This window comes from Miscanthus floridulus, chromosome 19, assembly GCF_019320115.1.
Source record: "Miscanthus floridulus cultivar M001 chromosome 19, ASM1932011v1, whole genome shotgun sequence".
NCBI lineage: Eukaryota > Viridiplantae > Streptophyta > Magnoliopsida > Poales > Poaceae > Miscanthus > Miscanthus floridulus.
Genome location: NC_089598.1, coordinates 67,472,063 through 67,495,971, shown reverse-complemented (window position 1 = coordinate 67,495,971; position 23,909 = coordinate 67,472,063). Strand labels below are relative to the sequence as shown.

General features: G+C 44.4%; 1 protein-coding gene across 1 annotated transcript; it reads left to right on the top strand.

Annotated features, from left to right (window-relative positions):
- Positions 1-21,934: 21,934 nt before the first annotated feature.
- Positions 21,935-22,659, top strand: LOC136529060 (uncharacterized). Its single transcript, XM_066522112.1, has one exon. The coding sequence runs from the start codon at positions 22,033-22,035 to the stop codon at positions 22,489-22,491; it is 459 nt and encodes a 152-aa protein (XP_066378209.1). The 5' UTR covers positions 21,935-22,032; the 3' UTR covers positions 22,492-22,659.
- The last annotated feature ends 1,250 nt before the right edge of the window (positions 22,660-23,909 follow it).

Genomic DNA, 23,909 nt, shown 5'->3' with positions numbered 1-23,909 from the left:
GCGATGACCCTAAGACCTTTAAAATCATACACCACCGCCATCATTAGGTTCTGGGTTTTGCTTAGATTATTCTGTCAAGAACAGTTTCGTCGTTCATCGATTTGTGAGACCCCAACTTTGTGAGATTAATCATTCATCTGCAATTTGATTGTGTTCTTTCTTGTTATTGCTTGTGTTCTTCGTTGTATAGGTAGGGATTAGCCTTCTTGACGAGGTCAACCTGGTCCGTGACTTGGTTGATAACCAGAGGAGCTGTGGTGCTAAGAATGCAGGGTTCGATCTTTCGATCTGAAGCCGGATCGGTGTGTCATTCTCTGCCACAACGATAGTTACCTCTACCTGACGGAAGATCGAGATCCCCGTTCCCATTAAGTGGTATCAGAGCTAAGGTATACCGTCAGGTTCATATTTATCCCCTAGTTTTGAGTGTTTCGCATTCGTCCCATAGTCTAGTGCCATACTCGTTTTTCCTGTCCTAGAACCTTCCGCGCCATAGCCTTTGCATATTTTAGTTTCAGAGTCCGTCGTGTTGAGTTTGTGTCCTAGTCAAGCTCTTGTTGCTGGTTAGGTCCTATTAGAGTCTAGTCCGTGTGTTTTCCCCATCGTTTCCATCAAATCTTTGCTGCTGTGACCAGTTTTGTGCACATTGTTCCTATTTTTGTCCTCTAATTCAGAGCTAATTCTTAAAACTGGTCTAGTTTTCGTATACGAACTCCGATTTTGATGTTCCATATATCAAAATCGATCAGACAAAAATTTTGGATCCATCCATCCCCGGCATAGCCGGGGTCGGAAATTTTTAAATTGCTCAAAAAGTGATCACAAGATCCTCTTTTCGTGGGCACAAGGTTTGTGTCGATTTTGAGCAAGTTTTCTGAATTTTCCACGGGCCACGTCTTTCACTTGTTTAAGCACATATTTTTTGTGGTTACTTCTTTTGTGCTTCTAAGTAAAGGAAAAATATTAAAAAAATAAAATAAAAAATTTGAAATTTCCCAACAAACAACGACAGCCCAAAAAATAGAAAAAAGAGAGGGGCAAAAGAGGAACAATATCTAGAGGAGCACATAGAGAAGACCAAAGTAAGTTGTGTTTGCGTGTGCTATCTGGTTTCTTGTTTGTGTTACTGTTTTCCATCCATCATACTTGTTTTTCACACACCTGTCATCTTGCTATCCACCATACTTTTGTTACACACCTAGTACTTAGAACATTTTAGACCAGCAACGGGAACAAGTACTTTGGACTATAATTCAGCATTTCTTTCTGTTACTGACTTATGTGCCAGATATACATATTACTCTTTGTGTGCCTTCTAAGCTCTAGAAATTCTTCAGATCAGTACAGAAAAAGGGCCTTGCATTCTCGGTACCACTGCCTCACAGGTATCACGAACCAGCCGCCGGTTGTACCGCGCACTGCTTGCGTTGGTAAGAACTTTGTAAGAGCTTGGTAAAACGCTTCCACTTGCTGTAAAAAGTGACACCACTGCAACCACGTAGTCATTTATTAGGGATAACTTTCACCGTTTGCTCCTGTTTTTTTTGTGTTTACAATGGCAGGAGGTGATCAGACTGGAGATAATAATCCTAAGGGTTTCAACGAGTGTGTCAGCCAAGAGCAACTACAAGCTGTTGTAGAGGATGCCCAAAAAAGGATGAATGAGGCCATCAGAAAGGCCATCATTGACACACTCATTGAACTCAACATTGGCAATAGCATGGAGAGATTGGACAAACAAATTTTCACGCTAACTGACAAGGTTACTGAGTTGGAAACATTGGTGGCGGTCAACAACAATGACATCTCCGGCAGCAACACCAATGGTCTCTTGTCAGAAGACACGGTGCATGATGCCATTGGAAACATAGATCGAGCAGCCTTCCGACAAGCAAGATTACGAAGACGTCTTCACCGCAACATGACAGGTATGGGTGGTGTCCACCACCATCAAGGTAATAATCACCGTGTACCCGATGATCCTTATGCTAAGATTAAGTTCACAATACCATCTTTTTTGGGTCATTATGATGCTGAGGGATATCTTGATTAGGAGATGATAGTAGAACAAAAGTTTAGTGCCCACCTTGTGCCTGAGCATCATAGAGTTCGTCAAGCTACTAGTGAGTTTAAGGATTTTGCCATTATTTGGTGGAATGGGCTAGCTGCACAGGATGCTTTACCTAGTACATGGGAAGAACTTAAGGTAGCTATGCGTGATCGCTTTGTTCCTCCTTATCATAGAGACTTGTGTAAGAAATTGATACGTTTAGAACAAGGAGATAAATCTGTACAGGATTACTATGGTGAGCTCCAAAAGGGATTGATGCGCTGTAGTGTTGTAGAGGGAAACGAAGATGCCATTTGTCATTTTTATTCGGGTTTGAGGCATGAGATTTAGGACATTGTTGATTATAGAGAATTTAACACTGTCAACCAGTTGTTTTAGTTTGCTATGCTTGTAGAAAAGGAATTGCAGGGGCATGAACAGCAGAGCAAGAGCAAGGTCAGCACCACCACATACACGCCACGCTTGGCACCATCTTCGGGGCTGACCAAGCCAACCACTTTTGGGCACCTCCTCCAGCGAGCAAGCGACCAACAGCCTCTGGAGTTTCCGCTACACCTAAGGCACCTCCCACACGACCTTTAGATTCAGGTAAAAATTCTTTGTAGGTGCCTACCAAGAGTTCCTCATCTGTTGCATCGATGGGATGCACTTCGGGCATTCAGTGCCACCGCTGCCATGGCATTGGCCATGTGTAGAAGGACTGTCCAAGTCAGCGGGCATATATTGCTACAGAAGATGGTTACATCAGCACCTCTGACATTGAGGATGAAGAAGACCAAGATGGAGATGAGGAGGATGGCGAAGTCCTTGGTGACGAGGCCACGGCGTCCTATAGGAGCATCATTGTACAACGGGTGCTCAGCTCACAAGTCCAGCAACCTAAGAAGCTACAACATCATAACTTGTTCTAGATTTTCTTTGTCATCAGCAACCGTCGAGCACGTGTCATTATTGATGGATGTAGCTGCAATAATTTGGTGAGTTCTGATTTGGTCAAGAAGCTTAGCTTGACCACACGCCCACACCCACATTCATACCATATTCAGTGGCTAAATGATTCTGGTAAAGCAAAGATAACACAAACTTGCAGAGTTTCATTTTCTATTGGTTCTTATGCAGATTCTGTTGATTGTGATGTGGTACCTATGCAAGCTTGTTCACTTTTATTGGGTCATCCTTGGGAACATGATAATGATGCTACACATCATGGTAGAAGTAATAAATACACTTTTGTGCATAAAGGAAAGAAAATTACTTTGGTACCTTTGACACCTACCCAAATTTTACAAGCTGATAGAGAACACACTGCTAGTTTGAATGATGTTCAATCTGAAAATCAGCAAGTTGCTAATTCTATTTTCCCACCTAAAAAGGATAAGTCTACATCTATTTCTAAGATTGAGGGGATTAAATTGAAGGGTGGTGTTATGCTTGCAACAAAATGTGACTTTGCTGAAATTTCTAATGATGATATTTGCTATGCTTTGGTATGCAAACAAGCTATGTTTTCACTTGATCATATTGTTAGCTCGGTGCCTGCTGCTGTCACTAACCTTTTGCAGGACTATGAGGACATTTTTCTAGCTGAGATACCTCTGGGGCTGCCACCTATGAGAGGAATAGAGCATCAAATTGATTTGATTCCAGGAGCAACCTTGTCCAACCATGCTGCCTATCGAACCAATCCTGAGGAGACTAAGGAAATTCAGCGGCAAGTCCAAGACCTTTTGGACCGCGGGTATGTACGTGAAAGCTTTAGTCCTTGTGCCATTCCTATACTTTTGGATCCTAAGAAAGATGGAATTTGGCGTATGTGTGTTGATTGTAGAGCCATCAATAATATTACTATTTGGTATCGTCATCCTATTCCTAGGCTAGACGACATGCTAGATGAGTTATGTGGTTCTATCATTTTCACTAAGATTGACTTGCGAAGTGGCTACCACCAGATTAGAATGAAACTTGGAGATGAATGGAAAACTGCGTTTAAAACCAAATTCGGGTTGTATGAGTGGTTAGTTATGCCTTTTGGTTTGACAAATGCACCTAGCACTTTCATGCGCTTAATGAATGAGGTTTTAAGAGCTTTTATTGGTCATTTTGTGGTAGTTTACTTTGATGATATATTGATTTACAGCAAGTCTTTTGATGAACATATGGATCACTTACGTGCTGTTTTTAATGCTTTACGTGATGCACGTTTATTTGGTAACCTTGAGAAGTGCATCTTTTGCACGGATCGAGTTTCTTTTCTTGGCTATGTTGTAACTCCACAGGGAATTGAGGTGGACGAGATAAAAATTGAAGCCATAAAGAGCTGGCTGGTTCCCCAAACCGTCACACAGGTGAGGAATTTTCTTGGTCTTGCAGAATTCTACCGCCGCTTCGTCAAAGATTTCAGCACCATTGCTGCCCCGTTGCATGAGTTGACGAAGAAAGGAGTGGTGTTCCATTGGGGAAAGGCACATGAGGAGTCCTTTGACACTTTGAAGGACAAGCTTACACACGCACCATTGCTACAACTTCCAAACTTTGGTAAGACTTTTGAGCTAGAATGTGATGCTAGTGGAGTTGGCATTGGAGGTGTTTTGATGCAAGATGGTAAACCCATTGCTTACTTTAGTGAAAAATTGCATGGCCCTGTTCTTAATTATTCCATGTATGATAAGGAATTGTATGCACTTGTTCGTACTTTAGAGATGTGGCGTCATTATTTGTGGCCTAAAGAATTTGTTATTCATTCTGATCATGAATCGCTTAAGTATCTTCGCTCTCAAAATAATCTGAATCGTAGGCATGCTAAATGGGTTGAATTTATTGAATCTTTCCTTATATTATCAAACACAAGAAAGGGAAGGATAATGTGATTGCTGATGCTTTGTCTAGAAGATATACATTGCTGTCCCAACTTGATTGTCGGATTTTTGGTCTTCAATCAATAAAAGAACAATATGTGCTTGATCCTGATTTTAAGGATGTGTTGCTTAATTGTAGAGAGGGACGTACATGGAATAAGTTTATGATCAATGATGGGTTTTTGTTTAGAGCTAACCGCCTATGCATTCTAGTTGGTTCCGTTCGTCTTTTGTTGTTGTAGGAGGCACATGGAGGCGGATTGATGGGACATTTTGGTGCCAAGAAGACGGAGGAGGTGCTGTCCACACACTTCTTTTGGCCAAGGATGAGGCGAGATGTAGAGCGGTACGTAGCTCGGTGTGCTACATGTCAAAAAGCTAAGTCGCAGTTGAACCCACATGGTTTGTATATGCCTCTTCCCGTTCCTTCTATTCCTTGGGCTGATATATCTATGGATTTTGTGTTGGGTTTGCCAAGGACTAAGAGGGGGAAGGATAGTATTTATGTGGTGGTTGATCATTTTTCTAAGATGGCATATTTTATTCCTTGTCATAAGAGCGATGATGCTGTTCATATTGCTAACCTTTTCTTTCAAGAAATCGTTCGCTTGCATGGTATGCCTTCTACTGTTGTTTCAGATCGCGACGCAAAATTCTTGAGTCATTTTTGGCGCATGTTGTGGAATAAATTGGGGACCAAGCTGCTGTTTTCTACAACATGTCATCCCCAAATTGATGGGCAAACAGAGGTTGTGAATCGAACATTGTCCACCATGTTGAGAGCAATTTTGAAGCGCAATTTGAAGATGTGGGAAGAGTGTTTGCCGCATGCGAAGTTTGCATATAACAGGGTGGAACATTCCACCACCAAGGTAAGTCCTTTTCAGGTAGTGTATGGTTTTAACCCCCATGCTCCTATTGATCTTTTTCCTTTGCCTACCACTAAGAGAATACATAGTGATGCTAGAGAGTGTGCTGATTTTATTCGTAAGTTGCACGAAACAACTAAAGCAAATATTAAAAGAATAAATGAAAAGTATAGAATTGCTGGTAGTAAAGGTAGAAAAGAGATTAAATTTAAACCGGGTGATTTGGTTTGGTTACATTTGAGAAAAGATAGATTTCCTGAGCTGCATAAGTCTAAATTAATGCAAGAGTAGCTGGTCCTTATAAGATAATTGGGAACATAAATGATAATGCCTACAAACTTGAGTGACCACCCGAGTTCGGGGTTAGTCCCACCTTTAACATTGTAGATTTGAAACCTTATTTGGGAGAAGAAGATGAGCTTGAGTCGAGGACAACTCCATTTCAAGAGGGGGAGGATGATGAGGACATCACTCCTTCAGATGTACCCGCTGATCCTCCAACCGTCATGCAAGGTCCAATGACCTGGGCTCGAATGCGCCAACTCAATTTAGAGGTGAGCTCGTTCTTAAGCGATCCTTTTTATACTTTTAAGAATAGACTACTACCTAATGATGTTATCTTGCTTAGGAATATTAGAGAGGGTCATGAAGGACTTAGAGGACGTGGTGGAGGCGAAGATGACCAGCAAGGACGTCCAACAGGAACCGGAGGCCCGGTCCAACATGATTTCAAGTCTACCTCGGCCTCCAGGACCAGTCTGCCTTAAACTGGTCACCCAGGACGCATATGGACTCCGTTTTCAACGATCCATATATGGATGGAAAGCTAATTTGATAAGGAAGCCAATCCAAGTGGTCTCACATCAAAAGATCTTCGGAATCAACAGGAATCATAGAAACAAGTTAGTGTCCAGAATCTACCAGGGTGCTGCGACACCGTCTTTTGGTCCGTTGGACCGTGTATCGTGTTTGGGCCCATTAGGGGGGCGTCCAGGGTAGGCGACGACCCTAAGACCTTTATAATCATACACCGCCACCGTCATTAGGTTCTAGGTTTTGCTTAGATTATTCTATCAAGAATAGTTTCGCCGTTCATCGGTTTGTGAGACCCCAACTTTGTGAGATTAATCATTCATCTGCAATTTGGTTGTGTTCTTTCTTGTTCTTGCTTGTGTTCTTTGTTGCGCAGGTAGGGATTAGCCTTCTTGGTGAGCTCAACCTGGTCTGTGACTTGGTTGATAACCAAAGGAGCTGTGGTGCTAAGATTGCAGGGTTCGATCTTTCGATCTAAAGTCGGATTGGTGTGTCATTCTCCACCACAATGATAGTTACCTCTACCTGACGGAAGATCGGATCCCCGTTCACATTAGCAGCAGCAAGGGACTCTCCAGGGCTACTAGGGGTGCTCCATAGTACAAAGAGGGTGAAAGGTCCTAATGGCTAGAGGGTGGTGAATAGCCTATTAAAAATTTCTACAACAACACTTAACAAACCGGTTAGACAATTATGAGGCGAAACAGGTGTTGCGCTAGCCTACTAAAAATGCAAGCCACCTACCACAATTCTAGTTTATATAGTTTCTATCCACACAATAGCTATGACACTACACTAAGTTAGTGTGCTCTTAAAAGCTAACTAAAGAGCTACACTAACCAAACTAACAAGCTCTCACAACTAGCTACACTAAAGAGCTTGACAACTAGTTTGCGGTAATGTAAAGAGAGTGAGAAATTTGTTTATACCGCTGTGTCGAAGAAGGAGCCAAACAATCACAAGAATGAAGACCAATCACCTCGGAATCAAATGATGAACACAATGATTTTTTACCAAGGTTCACTTGCTTGCCGGCAAGCTACTCCTTGTTGTGGTGATTCACTCACTTGGAGGTTCACGTGCTAATTGGCATCACACGCCAAACCCTCAATAGGGTGCCGCACAACCAACACAAGATGAGGATCACACAAGCCATGAGCAATCCACTAGAGTACCTTTTGGCTCTCCGCCGGGGAAAGGTCAAGAACCCCTCACAATCACCACGATCGGAGCCAGAGACAATCACTACCCTCTGCTCAATGATCCTTACTGCTCCAAGCCATCTAGGTGGCGGCAACCACCAAGAGTAACAAGTGAACCCCGCAGTAAAACACGAACACCAAGTGCCTCTAGATGCAAACACTCAAGCAATGCACTTGGATTCTCTCCTAATCTCACAAAGATGATGAATCAATGATGGAGATGAGTGGGAGGGCTTTGGCTAAGCTCACAAGGTTGCTATGTCAATACAAATGGCCAAGAGAGTAAGCTTGAGCCGGCCATGGGGCTTAAATAGAAGCCCCCACGAAATAGAGCTGTTGTACCCCTTCACTGAGCACAACACGGGGTGACCAGACGCTCCGGTCATATCGACCGAACGCTGGACCTCAGCGTCCGGTCACGCGATGCGTGCCACGTGTCCCCTTTCTTCAAATGTTGATCGTCCGATCTCAACAGTCAAGTGACGACCGGACGCAGCAGCTCAAAGTGACCGGACGCTGGACCTCAGCGTCCAGTCATTTCCAGTAAGCATCCAGAAATGATTTTTCATGCTTGACCGGACTCACCCAGTGTCCGGTCACTTAGCGTTTCCCCTGTGCATTACCATGTCAGTGTGACCGGACGCAGCTAGCTAGCGTCCAATCGTTTCAGCGCCAGCATCCGGTCGACGACCGACGCTGCGCTACTTCTGCTACTACTGACCGGACGCGCCGGTCCTTCAGAGACCAGCATCCGGTCACTTACAGTGACCACGTTCACCTATGCTTAGGGCGCCGGTGGCACCGTCGAACTATCAACACTCTACGGGTGGACACTCCACCAGTGAAGTTTCTAACCCCTGCTCAAATGTGCCAACCACCAAGTGTATCACCTTGTGCACATGTGTTAGCATATTTTCACAAACATTTTCAAGGGTGTTAGCACTCCACTAGATCCTAAATGCATATGTAATGAGTTAGAGCATCTAGTGGCACTTTGATAACCGCATTTCGATACGAGTTTCACCCCTCTTAATAGTACGGCTATCGAACCTAAATGTGATCACATTCTCTAAGTGTCTTGATCACCAAAACAAAATAGCTCCTACCATTTATACCTTTGCCTTGAGCCTTTTGTTTTTCTCTTTCTTCTTTTCAAGTCCAAGCACTAGATCATCACCATGGCATCACCATCATCATGTCATGATCTTCATTTGCTTCACCACTTGGAGTGTGCTACCTATATCATGATCACTTGATAAACTAGGTTAGCACTTAGGGTTCCATCAATTACCAAAACCAAACTAGTGCTTTCAATCTCCCCCTTTTTGGTAATTGATGATAACCCTTTCACAAAGATATGAATTAAATTTAATTGAATCCATGTTGCTTGTCCAAGCATATTTACCATGTGTAAAAGGATATGGACAAGTTTTATGAACCCTAAATGGTAGCGATTGCTCCCCCTACATATGTGCTAAGAGTTTGGATTGTAGCTTGAGATAGGAAATATAGGAGATAATGTCTACCAAATGATGCTAAAGTAGAAAAGATGGACCTGTGAAGCGTGATACCAATCGGAGTGCACCAATATACCATCCTTAGCGCCATGGTTAGCTCGATACCACTTGGAAACACTTGGAAATGAAATCACTCAATAACCTATGCATGCTAGATTTTCATTTCATTATTCAAACCTACAACTAGCATACACCACACAAGCATGGATATTGAAATTTAAAACTTGTGCCATGCAAGCAAACATATGAAATGCATATTCAAATGCACCATACAAGTTCATGAGCTTGCTCCCCCTACTTGTGTGCTCAAAATTTTAATTGATCCCTTTCCTTTGTCATATCTCTCCCCCTATGTCAAGTTCTCCCCCTATCACTTATATCTTTATTTCTTTCTCCCTTTGTTGTCTTTTCACCATCTTTGTACACTATTTCTCCTCCTTTGTCATCAATGACCACAAAGGTTCAAAATGTAGATAGGTTGACATTATCAACGTCAATCAATGGGGTGAGGATCATTTCCCAAATTTGGTCCTATCTAAATCATTTGCCAAAGATATTTAACCCGGTTTGATCCAAGGACAAGCTTTTTCACACCTCCAAATAAGGGTTATATTGTACCATGTTGAGTTAAACACTTATAGCTCATTTTCTAGATTAAACACTAGGTTTACAAGCCCATAAACATGTCATATACTACCACTAGATCAAAATAAGCATAGAAGCAATAGTGGTACCATATAATCATCAAATCCATTTGATTTTCATGAATGAGCCTATTAAATGTGAAAGATGTCTAGATGCACTAAACATGTCCTTAGTAAGGATGTATGCCATGCCAATCAACTTTTACCTTGGATTGCTCGAAGGAGAGGCATGTTATATAAGTGGGGGTGCATCAACACATATTTGAGAAATCCAATATGTTCAACTCATTCCTTAGCTTGCAAAACCTTTTCTCATCCAATGGCTTGGTGAATATATTGGCAAGTTGATCTTCGGTGCCTACACTTTCAATGCAAATATCCCCTTTTTGTTGGTGATCTCTTATGAAATGGTGGCGGACATCAATGTGTTTTGTTCTTGCATGTTGAACCGGATTGTTGGTCAACTTGATTGCACTCTCATTGTCACATAGCAATGGCACTTTCTTGAACTTAATTCCAAAGTCACTCAAAGTGGCCTTCATCTAAAGTACTTGTGCACAACAACTATCGGCGGATATGTATTTGGCTTCGGCGGTTGATAATGCAACACTATTTTGCTTGTTTGATGACCATGAAACAAGTGATCTTCTCAACAATTGACATGTGCCCGAGGTGCTCTTTTTTCAACCTTGCATCCCGCATAATCCGAGTCGGAGTAACCAACTAACTCAAACTTTGCTCCTTTGGGATACCACAAACCAACATTTGGTGTATGCTTCAAGTACCTCAATATTCTCTTTGTAGCCTTCAAATGACTTTCTCTTAGTGAGGCTTGAAATCTTGCACACATGCATACACGAAACATGACATCCAGCCTTGATGTGGTCACATAGAGTAGGCTTCCAATCATAGACCGATACAATTTTTGATCCACCATATTTCCACTTGCATCACTATCCAAGTTGCCATTGGTTCCCATTGGTGTGCTAATGGCCTTGCTATCACTCATGCCAAACTTCTTGATCATGTCCTTGATATACTTGCCTTGACTCACAAATGTACCATTCTTCAATTGCTTGATTTGAAGACAAAGGAAGTAACTTAACTCTCCAATCATGGACATCTCAAACTCATTAGCCATCATCTTTCCAAACTCATCACAAAAGTCTTGATTTGTTGATCCAAATATGATGTCATCAACATAGATTTGCAACACAAATAAATCTTTTCTAATCTTCTTGATGAAAAGAGTGGTGTCAACCTTGCCTATCATGAACCCTTTAGAGAGTAGGAAGTCCCTCAATCTCTCATACCATGCTCTAGGTGCTTATTTCAAGCCATATAATGCTTTCTTCAACTTGTACACATGGTCGGGCTTCTTGTCATCTTCAAAACTGGGAGGTTGCTCAACATATACTTCTTCATTGATGTAACCATTGAGAAATGCACTCTTGACATCCATTTGATAGAGCTTGATGTTGTGGGCACAAGCATAGGCTAGCAAGATTCTAATTGCTTCCAATCTAGCAACCGGGCATATGTTTCTCCAAAGTCAAGACCTTCAACTTGTGTATAGCCTTGTGCTACTAATCTTGCTTTGTTCCTTACTACTACCCCATCTTGATCTTGCTTGTTTCTAAAGACCCATTTGGTTCCAATCACATTATGTCCCTTTGGTCTCTCTACTAATTCTGACACTTGATTTCTTGTGAAGTTATTCAATTCTTCATGCATAGCATTCACCCAATCAACATCCTTCAATGCTTCATCTATCTTCTTTGGTTCAATGGATGACACAAATGAGAAATGCTCACAAAATGAAGCCAATCTATATCTTGTTTGTACACCTCTTGAAATATCATCAATGATAGTGTCCAATGGATGATCCCTTGCAACAATGGTTGGTTGGAGGATTGGAACTTGATTGCCTGCACTTGCTTGATCATTAGGTTGAGCTGATGTACTAGCCACTTGATCTTGTTCATTGTCATGAGAGCCACTTGTACTAGCTTGATTTGTATCATCTTGCACATTTGAGTTGGAGATCACTTGCACTTGATCATCTTCATCATCATTCACTTGCCTAGGCCTCAATTCACCAACATCCATGTTCTTTATGGCATTTGAAAGTTGAATGCCTCTAACATCTTCCAAGTTCTCATTCTCTTCTTATGAACCCTTGGTTTCATCAAATTCAACATCATGAACTTCCTCAAGAGTACCACTATCCAAATTCCAAACTCTATATGCTTTGCTAGTGGTTGAACAACCAAGTAGGAATCCTTCATCACATTTCTTTTCAAACTTGCCCAATCTAGTGCCTTTCTTCAAGATATAGCAGTTGCAACCAAAGACCCAAAAATATGCAATGTTGGGCTTCCTACCATTCAAGAGCTCATATGGTGTCTTCTCTTTCAATGGGTGACAATAGAGGCGATTGCTACAATAGCAAGCCGTGTTGATAGCTTTGGCCCAAAAAGATTGACTAACATTATACTCACTAAGCATAAACCTTGCCATATCAACGAGTGTCCTATTTTTTCTCTCAACAAGGCCATTTGATTGTGGAGTGTACTTGGCCGAGAATTGATGTCTAATTCCAAATTCATCACACAACTCATCAATTCTAGTGTTCTTGAACTCACTACCATTGTCCGGATCACCAATCTCAATTTTTGAGAAGCACTTCTTCGGCCACGGTGGGATTCTTCAGATCACCAATCTCAATTTTGGTTTCTACCACCTTCTACACTTTTCTATTGATTGACTTGATGTGTGTGGTCATCTTTGATTTCCAATACGGATAATTTGTGCCATCAAATTGGGGTGGCTTCTTGGTGTTGTTGATTTGAGCCATTTTTACACTGAAGGTTGTTAAGCCTCAAATCACGGTGACCTCGGCTCTGATACCACTTGAAAGGTCCTAATGGCTAGAGGGAGGGTGAATAGCCTATTAAAAATTACTACAACAACACTTAACAAACCGGTTAGACAATTTTGAGGCGAAGCAGGTGTTGCGCTAGCCTACTAAAAATGCAAGCCACCTACCACAATTCTAGTTTATATAGTTTCTATCCACACAATAGCTATGACACTACACTAAGTTAGTGTGCTCTCAAAAGCTAACTAAAGAGGTACACTAACCAAACTAACAAGCTCTTACAGCTACCTACACTAAAGAGCTTGACAACTAGTTTGCGGTAATGTAAAGAGAGTGAGCAATTTGTTTATACCGTCGTGTCGAAGAAGGAGCCAAGCAATCACAAGAATGAAGACCAATCACCTCAGAATCAAATGATGAACACAATGATTTTTTATCGAGGTTCACTTGCTTGCCGGCAAGCTACTCCTCGTTGTGGCGATTCACTCACTTGGAGGTTCACGCGCTAATTGGCATCACACGCCAAACCCTCAATAGGGTGCCGCATAACCAACACAAGATGAGGATCACACAAGCCATGAGCAATCCACTAGAGTACCTTTTGGCTCTCCACCGGGGAAAGGTCAAGAACCCCTCACAATCACTACGATCGAAGCCGCAGACAATCACCACCCTCCACTCGACGATCCTTGCTGCTCCAAGCTATCTAGGTGGCAGCAACCACCAAGAGTAACAAGCGAATCCCGCAGTGAAACACAAACACCAAGTGCCTCTAGATGCAAACACTCAAGCAATGCACTTGGATTCTCTCCCAATCTCACAAAGACGATGATTCAATGATGGAGATGAGTGGGAGGGCTTTGGCTAAGCTCACAAGGTTGCTATGTCAATACAAATGGCCAAGAGAGTGAGCTTGAGCCGGCCATGGGGCTTAAATAGAAGCCCCCATGAAATAGAGCCGTTGTACCCATTCACTGAGCACAACACGGGGTGACCGGACGCTCCAGTCATATCGACCGGACGCTGGACCTCAGCATCCAGTCACACAATGCGTGCCACATGTCCCCTTTCTTCAAATGTTGATCGTCCGATCTCAACGGTCAAGTGACGACCGGACGCAGCAGCTCAAAGTGACCAGACGCAGGACCTCAGCGTCCAGTCGTTTTCAGTAAGCATCCATAAATGATTTTTCACGACCGGACGCGTCCGGTCATGCTCGACCGGACTCACCCAGCATCCGATCACTTGGTGTTTCCCTTATGCATGACCATGTCAGTGTGACCGGACGTAGCTAGCTAGCGTCCGGTCGAGGACCGACGCTACGCTACTTCTGCTGCTACTAACCGAACGCGCCGGTCCTTTAGAGACCAGCGTCTGGTCACTTATAGTGACCACGTTCACCTAAGTTTAGGGCGCTGGTGGCACCGTCAGACTGTCCGCACTCTATGGGTGGACACTCCGCCGGTGAAGTTTCTAACCCTTGCTCAAATGTGCCAACCACCAAGTGTATCACCTTGTGCACATGTGTTAGCATATTTTCACAAATATTTTCAAGGGTGTTAGCACTCCACTAGATCCTAAATGCATATGCAATGAGTTAGAGCATCTAGTGGCACTTTGATAACCGCATTTCGATATGAGTTTCATGCCTCTTAATAGTACGACTATCGAACCTAAATGTGATCACACTCTCCACGTGTCTTGATCACCAAAACAAAATAGCTCCTACCATTTATACCTTTGCCTTGAGCCTTTTGTTTTTCTCTTTCTTCTTTTCAAGTCCAAGCACTAGATCATCACCATGGCATCACCATCATCATGTCATGATCTTCATTTGCTTCACCACTTGGAGTGTGCTACCTATATCATGATCACTTGATGAACTAGGTTAGCACTTAGGGTTCAATCAATTCACCAAAACCAAACTAGGGCTTTTAGAGGGAGACAACAGTTCTTCCTCTAACACAGATATAGAGGAGTATAGAGTGGAGCCCAGTACTAGAAAGAGGAAGAGCGCTGACAAAGGTTCAGATGGTGGCAGCTCAGATGATGAGCAAGAGATTGAGGAGGAGCAGGCAGTACCTCCAGCTTAGCACCAACCAGGTTAGGGTATGCACTATGGTTTACTTGAGCCACATCCACCTAGTGTACCCTCTTATGTTTCCAGAGTTGACTATTGAGGGAAAGGCATGAACAAAAGGCCTAGAGATGAAAGAAGAATTAATCCAATGGGCTTGTCTAGGATTCAGTTTGATCATCGATTTTAGGTAGCCTTTCATATGGACTTCTACACCAGTGTGATCCTCACCAGGAACCCAGTGATTGCCAGGTCTCAGTGGATTGACTGGCAGTATGTCAAAGATTTGTAGAAGGCCTCCATCAATCACGCTATTGCCATTTGTGAGCAAACAGGGGTTTATGAGATTATAGAGTTCCAGCATGACTGGAACATAGAGGTGGTAGCTCAGTTCTACGCCACCCTATATGTTGAGGAGGATGAGAGGCGTATGCACTGGATGCTTGAGGGCCAGTGGTATAGTGTTGATTATGATGCTTTTGCAGCTCTACTTGGCTTCTCATATGATGATCTTCAAAAAGACAAGATCCACATAGAGCAGGTGTTGCCTTCAGAGCAGCTGGCCTACATGTATCCACCAGGGGGTGAGAGAGGAGCAGTGGGGAAGGTTCTAGGTCTTCACCCTACCTATAGATACTTAGACAGGATGTTCAGAAAGACCATTGACTGCAAGGGTGGAGACAAGGGCAACATTGCATATTACTCTAGAAACTTGCTCCATAGGATGGCTCTAGGTGCACGGCCCTTCATTGTCTTTGACTTCATTTGGTCAGAGATTAGGAGCGTTGGCGAGAGGCCCCTCAAGGGATGTGGTTTTGCTCCCTACATCGTGCACATGATTGAGCAGGTCACAGGGCATACCTTTGAGTATGACAAGGTACATAAGGCCCTAAAGATTTTTGTAGACTTACCTAAGATTGGGGTACCTCTAGTAGGACCAAGAGGAGTAGTAGCAGCACTAGAGGCAGATGCACCTACAGGTGGTGTAGCAGCAGAAGGAGGTTCCCCTCTACCACATGCTCCTTCACATTCTTTTTCACGTCGCCGCAGTCCTCCTTCTCCTATTCATAAGATGTTCAGTGATATCTTTGGGATGTGCAAGGACATACAGACCTGTCAGCAGAAGGAGAGAGAGGCTAGGAGGAAGGACACTTGGACTCTGAAGCAGATTGTTGCTAGACTTGAGCTTGAACCTCCTAGATCTCCACTATCAGATGAAGCAGCTAGTGAGCCTGAGACTGAGGAGCCACAGTAGGGTAGGTACAACACAAAGTTTGTTGAGTTCTTCAGCGACAATAGCAGCAACAATAGGATCTAGAGCACCCTGACACTTTACCGCTACAGGCTCATGAGCCTACTCACTCTCAGCCACGTCCCAGTGCAGCAAATGAGTATGCTTCAGACTAGTGGAGTGACCTCATAGGTAGTTTTGGCTACTACATGTCTAGTGGCTATGACCCATCTAGTGTGGGTGGTTCTCGTCCAGCTGGTGCTACATGCTTAGATGATGAGGATGTTGGTAGAGATGAAGATGATGATGAGTGATCATAGCTTTTAGTGACAGCTTGCAGCCCCTTTGTGGTGATAGATGACAAAGGGGGAGAGAGACTGATTAAAGCTTTAGGATTTTTGTTTCATTTGCTTATCTTTGTACCTGAAAATATGTAATGTAGGCTGTAATCTTTTGAGATATATTGTATCATGTGAGAGATGTGACTCACTTATGCTTTATCTATGTATCTCCTGTGACATGATCTTTATTTTTATATTAGTGGCTTGTGGACTTGAGAAAATGTGCAATGAGTGCTATGTGTGACATACATGTGTTGTATTTTTTCATAAGGACAATGAATGCTAGAATGAAAATATTTGATGTGATGCCTTTTTATTTATTTTTGTGTGATATATCTTGTCATATGCATCACGGTTTTACTTTATCACACACACATGCATCCCACAGATGCAATGATTTAGGGAGAGTCTCCTATATGTTTTAGTATGTGCAATTGACATTTGAGGTCATTTTGTGAATTCTAATCATAAGCACATATTAAGGGGGAGCCTCTCATAAATCATTGAACCCAAAAGCTTAAATGTTTATATTCTTTTGTAAGCTTTAATCAAGTTGTCATCAATCACCAAAAAGAGGGAGATTGAAAGTGCATCTAGCCATTTAGTGGGTTTTGGATGATTGAATAACAACGTGATTAAAGGTCTAACCCGTTTGCTAAGTGTGGACAGGTAATAGGTTATCTCACAGGTACTTAATGAAAGCCAAAATGATGTGTTGTTGTATAAACAATCTAGTTCAAGCATAAGACAACAATGCAAATGTAATTCATACAAAGGCTTATTTATTGTGGGATTTCCATATACTATGTGAAAGCAAGCTCGTAAGAATTAATTAATAAGACATGAGGGATTGCATATGGAATGGTCTCATATTTGAAGCTTGCTAAATTGAAATGAAAAATATAACAATACAAATGAATTGATGATTCAACACAATATGTGACTTGATGGCTTGAGATTGTGAAGATAGCAAGGAAAGGCTTCGAGGTACTAAGCAAGGGTGAAGGGCAAGCGACCGCTTGGTGGCCAAATAACCTAGCTAGGGTGAAGAAGGAAGTACTTGCATTTAGTTGAGGTACTAATCAAGCTATGATGGTCATGCTAATGTGGAGGATCAAATCACTATTGGAGTGATAGATGGAAGTGACTTGATACATTTGGGATTATTCAAATTTGATGAATGGAATCAAGTCACATGCTCAAGATGGCTATGCTCAAGTGAAAAGATCAATATCAACATGTTGGCACCCTCACTTGATGAAGATTGGAATACATGGCTTCGGTTGAAAGAGATCAACTCAAAAGGTTTAAATTTGTTATACTTTTAAACTAGAGTTAATAGGAATGCCGTACTATTAAGAGGGAGGCATCATGTTGATAGATAATGTTTCATAAGTGCTCAAGCCAACCCATGTGAGTTTTGAGTGTTTGAGAGACAAAAGAGCTAACCAGTTTTTGCTAGTCTAGCAAAACCGGACGTGCCTGGTATTGATATCGAACGTGTCCGGTATTTGCCCAGCAATGGTAATATTGTTGATCTCGGGTTGGTTCGTTGGGAGTTTCAACGTGAGTCGAGAGTTCCGACGGTCGGAAGTTCCAGCAATGGTCGGGAGTTCCGACGTCTTGCGCTTAACTGACTTGGAGAGTTCACTGTGGTGGTCATACCGGACGTGTCCAGTATGGACGGCCAGAGGCCAATGGCTAGTTTTCAAATGCCTTGAGGGTCGGGACTTCTGACGTGAGTCGGGAGTTCTGGCGGTCGGGAGTTCCGGCATGCATCGGGAGTTTCGACACCTCACATACTTTAAGTCAGTTACCATGGTTTTCAAATGTGCTGAGGATCGAGACTTCCAACATGAGTCGGGAGTTCCGACGGTCAGAAGTTCCGGCATTCATCAAGAGTTTCGACGCCTCACAAACGTTACTGTAACTTAGTTACCGTTGGCGTAGTGTACGTCATACCGGACTGGACGTGTCCGGTACGGCAACAGCTATAAAACGGCTAATTTTTCAAAGGGGCTATAAATACCCCCAAGCCCCCACATTTGGATGATGTTGATTCTACAGATACACATACACGTTTTTGAGCCTTGCCAACTCCTCCAAACCCTCTCTTAGTGAGTGTGTGATCCAAATCGCAAAATCCATTTGTGGGTTAAGAGAGAATTTGAAAAAGAGAGAAATCCACCACTTGAGCACTTGTGCATATTGTCTATTTCATGATTTGCATTTGTTACTCTTGGACTCTTCGGTCCTAGATGGTTAGGCGTCGCCGGAGAGCACCCGAGAGATTGTGGTGTGCCTCAGAAAGTTTGTAACGTTCGATTCCGCCGCCTCGGAATCAACTAGTGGAAGGAGGAAAAGGAGTTGGAAAAGACTCTGGCTAGAGTGACCTTCGTGGTTCTCTCTAGGGCTGACGTTCACTGGGTCGCCCGCAGCCCCCTCAACGGAGAGTAGGAGTTGAATGAGTCCGAACTTCGATAAAACAAATATCGTGTCTCAATTCGTATTTCATTTGATATTTGTGTTGCTTCAACTCTTGTGCAGGTTCTCTATGTATATTGTCATCTCTAGTAGGTACCTGCATTTGGCTTGAAGATAGAAATCGAAAGGAGCAAGTTTGGGGCTGCTCTGCAGAAATCATGTATACCGGACACGTCTGATATTTCCTACTTGTGCTGAAAATATTTATTCTCTGTTCTAACTTTGTGTTGCAGGTTTGTAGCTTCTAGATATATTCTTTATACCATTGTTTATTGTGTGGCTAACTTGTGAGAGGTGGTATTAGTCTTAATTTGGAGTTTCCATTTTGGAAACTCCCTTTTCTAATTGTTTCCGCATTTAAATGTGTTATTTTTTAGAAACACCTATTCGCCCCCCTCTAGGTGGCATCCTAGGTCCTTTAAGCTTGAGGATCCACCAATCACCAGGCCATGTAGGTGTCGGCAAGCACCAAAAGTAACAACAACTACGCTAGTCTCTGGAAGAAAATGGCGCTGGCACCGTCCTCCTCGCGGTGGTGACCGAGCAGTGCACCACCCTCATGCCAGCGGTGTACACCGGACGCACCGGTGCCCGCTTCACTTCTCCTGAGTCTCGGCCATGTCTCGGTGGGTACCGCCCTAGGGGTGGTTGTGCCACCGGACACACAATGGTGATGCCCCAAGGGAAACTCGTTGCTCTCGGCCTCCCAGCCGGTCACTGCCGGTGGTGCACCGGACAAGGGGGTGGCGATGCCCCCATGGCAGCCCCCCAAGCCGAGTTTCGCCTCCTTTTCTTCACCTTTCTCACCACCTTTGTAAATGTGCTAACACTCCAAGTGTTTCACCATCACATGCAAGTGTGTTAGCATTTTCACAATCATTTTTCAAAGGTTAATCACTTCTTACCGATTGTGCACTAGGCCTAAAATGCATATGCAAGTTTCCCAACACCTAGTGGCACTAGATGATCGAGTTGTTCGATAAGAGATCCCCTCTTAATAGTACAACCATCTATCCTAAATGTTATCACACTCTATATAGTGTATTGATCACCGAAAACAAAAATGGCCCTATTGATATCACCTTTGCCTTGAGCCCATTTTGTTTTTCTCTTTCTTATTTTCTAAGTCCCGGAGCTTGATCACCATCATCACATGTCCACAAACATCACTATGGACTTCATCTTGCTCCACCACTTATATTGTACCATCCTATCTAGTCACACACTTAGATGAAAGGAATAGTCCAACTAGGTTTCATCAATTATCCAAAACCAAACTAGAGCTTTCAGTGTGGAAGAGATGGGGCGAGTCATCCGAGCAGGGAAGCGGATCTGAAGCGGGCGGTTTGGATGCGAGCACGGAAAACAGAGCTAGCGCGGGCGGTGCGCAAATCCGAGTGGACAGGGTGGAGTAGCCGCGGGAGTCCGGATGGACACAAACGTCCCGGCGTTCAGGCTCTACTACTGCCGAATCAATAATGGTGTGAAAGATATTAAAATTTATGGATAGCCAAGACTCTATCTGATGAAATAGGAGGAGGGGACGACAATGCTTTAAGGTAAGACTATTGTTTAACTATATAATGGCCCTATTGGTTTCACTGAAATTTGGCTTATACTGATGCTTATGCTGATTTATTATGATAGGAAAACATTATTCGATGACTCTTGTCGGTTGTAATCGGTAACTATTATTAGAGACATCATAAAATATATTTTTATAATATATACATATTTGGTGTTTATAATATTAATATAAACTAAACTAAAATTTAAATAGTTTGATTAATGACAAAACTATAATTGTATTCTTTTGAGGAGGGAGGTAAAAACAATTTTAGTTTTGCATCTGAACAAGCTTTGTTCAGATTCAAAGACAGAATTGTTTATTTTTCTGGGGATCGGATGGACCGAAATCCTTGCTATTAATTTCAACCGTTGAAATTATCACCCATCCAGAGCAATCAGATTTAGTGCTCCTACTTTGGAGCACTCCTAGTATTAGTAACGCACCTAAACTCTGATGATGAGTGCAACTCTAGCAGGGCTCCTATTTAACCTTCCATAGCTAAATATGAGGGATTAAGCCAAAAAATTTTCTCAAGCAGGGCCCTTACTAGGACCCTGAAATTTGGCTGGGCACTCAAATTCACCCTCCAGACCCTATTCCCGTTGGCCTGACACCCGGGCCCATCCGGTTGTTGCGTCAGTTTCCCCCTGCGCTCGCATCCGCTCGTCCTCGCCCAACGTCAGCGCACCTTCCTCCGACCTCGAGTGTGGCCTCCTCCAAGCCGTCCACGCCGTGGAGACGCCGAGCACACCGTGGAGACGTTGTACGCGCCTGCTCCAAGCCATCCGCGCCATTGAGATGCTGAGCATGCCGTGGAGACGCTGTACGTGGCCTCCGCCAAGCCGTCCGCGTCGTGGAGACGACGAGCGCGGCCTCCTCCGACCCCAAGCGCGGTCTCCTACCTCCGACCCTGCGAATCTCGCGGCCATGGATCTCACGGCAGGGCCTCTTCCAAGCCGTCCGCAGCTCCCTCTGCCGCCGATGGGAGCGGGCTCCGGCCGTCCGCCGCCGCCGTTGACCGTTCCCTCTGCCCCGCAGCTCCCTCCGCCCCGCTTGCAGCGTCTGCGCTGCGCTCTTGTCGCGTGAAGGAGGAAGAAGGAAAGGGGAAGAAGAAATAGAGAATGACGAGCTGGGCCTGTTTGTCATTGTGTACAGAAATATATTTGGGGGCCCAAATATAGGTGCTGCTGTTGGAGTGAAAGCAAAAATAATAATAATAATGAAGCATCCAAAAATAGAGCAGAACACCCAAATTAAAAAGTAAGGGCTCTTAGTCCTCCCGTGATCCCGTCTCCGTCCGCCCGCAAACACGTTTGCCCAGTTGAAACGGAGTTCCCTTTTCCCCGTCCGGTCTTCCGCTTATAAAACACGCCACCGGGCTTGCTCCTGCTTCCCGCAAGCATCCAAAATCCAAGAAAACCAAGCCATACAGCCAAGCCACAGGAAGAAGCAAGAAACCACCTGCTCCCTCGCGGAGATGTCGTCGCAGCTGATCGAGGACCACCGGTCGGGCGCGGAGGTGCACGCCGGGCGCGAGGTGTGCACGCGCAAGTCCCGCGAGTTCATGGTGGAGCTGGGCCTCCCCGACGGGCTCCTCCCGCTGCCCACCCTCGACGAGGTGGGGTACAACCGCTCCACGGGCTTCGTGTGGCTCCGCCAGGCAGCCGGCGTGACCCACACCTTCGACTCCATCGGCAAGCAGGTGTGGTACGACAAGGACGTGACGGCGTTCGTGGAGCCCGGCCGGATGCACAGCCTCGCCGGGGTCAAGAGCAAGGAGCTCCTCATCTGGGTCACCATCTCCGAGATCGTCCTCAGCCCCTCGGGCACCAAGATCGTGTTCCGCACCCCCGCGGGGCTCGGCCGCGCCTTCCCCGTCACCGCCTTCCAGCTCAAGCCCGCGGCCGAGGAGGAGGCCGCCGCCGCCGCCAACTGATCTGCGTAGCTTCCGGCGCCGGCTGCTGCGTGTGGGCTGCTCGATCTGGCCGCGGCGCCGCGAGATCCGGCGGTGACTCTGTGAGTTGATTGAGGTTTCCTCCGCAGTGTATGTGTAATGGTAGTGGATGATAATGCAGGAATAAACGGCGTCCCTGGATCCAGAATTCATGACTGCGTGCGCTAGTGCTGCCACTGTTTGATTTTGGGTTGATTGACAACTCGTCTCTGATCCATCCAGTTTATTTATGCTCGTATCGATCTCTGTTTCGTTGCCTCCGTTTCCTACATGTATATGTATCAGATTGCATTGCCTGTTTGTTTGCTGGAATGATGCAATTCTACTTGCTGCGGCCTCGTCTCTTCAGATCTTGGATCCTGATCCTCACAATGGGTCAGGGACAAGGTACAGAGACGATTCTAAAGATCTAGCTTTGTTTGCTACTTAGTACATGTTCATGATCCGTCAATTTGGTCATGTTTTGTTGAAATTGGTTGCCTGTGAGGTGCGTGTTGGAGGTTGGAGCAAGGCTTCAGAGTTTTAGTACTTTGGCATTGAGTCAGTGCATGCATACAGCATACCTTGCGGCTCCCTATATGTTGAGGTCCACAGCTCGGCATCTCACTCGTGTTCATCAAAGGAGTTAGGAGCTGAGCAAGGTGGTTAGCATTTAAGTATAAACCGCAGTGCACTACTACTGCAACAACCTCTAGATCTGGACACTTGTCTACCGGAAGTTGGGCATTTAAACCTGTCTCTGCGTGCCCTAGAGGGTAAACGGCCTGCACGAACACTCCGTTCCGTCCGGCTCGCAAGCAACGGAAACCGCTCGCTTGACAGCACACGCCGGTGCTCACAGCATCTCCAAGAGAACTTTTAGCAAGAATTGAAAAAATTCATCTTCATCAGTTTCCAATCCTACCTCTTAATCTTTCACGTGAATATATGTGCGTGCGTAGAAGAATGAAAAAAAAAACATATCTCCAACAGTTTCTAATCCCACCTTCCAATCTTTCACGCGGATATATCTGGACATAGGCCAATCTAAGGGCATGGCTAGCGCTCGGACATCCGGACGGACGTGCGCGTCAGGACGCCCGCACCGCCCGCCCTAGTCCGCAATCGCCCCACCCTGGTCCGGATTTGCCCCGCCCCATGCACGCACTCCGCCCCCGTATCTGCGTCCGCCGTTCGCTCCCCACACTCGCTCCTCTCTCTCCGCGAGGGCGGCACTCGAGAGTCGGGCCCCGGCATGCCCCCGACTGGAGCACCCGTCCGCCTGCCCCTAGCCCCCCCCCCCCCCTTGCCGAACAACATAAAGCACCTGCAACATGAAAAAAAATTAAATGCAACATACATCTGAAAAACATATAAAACACTTGAAACATGCACTTGCGACATATGTATGGAACACATAA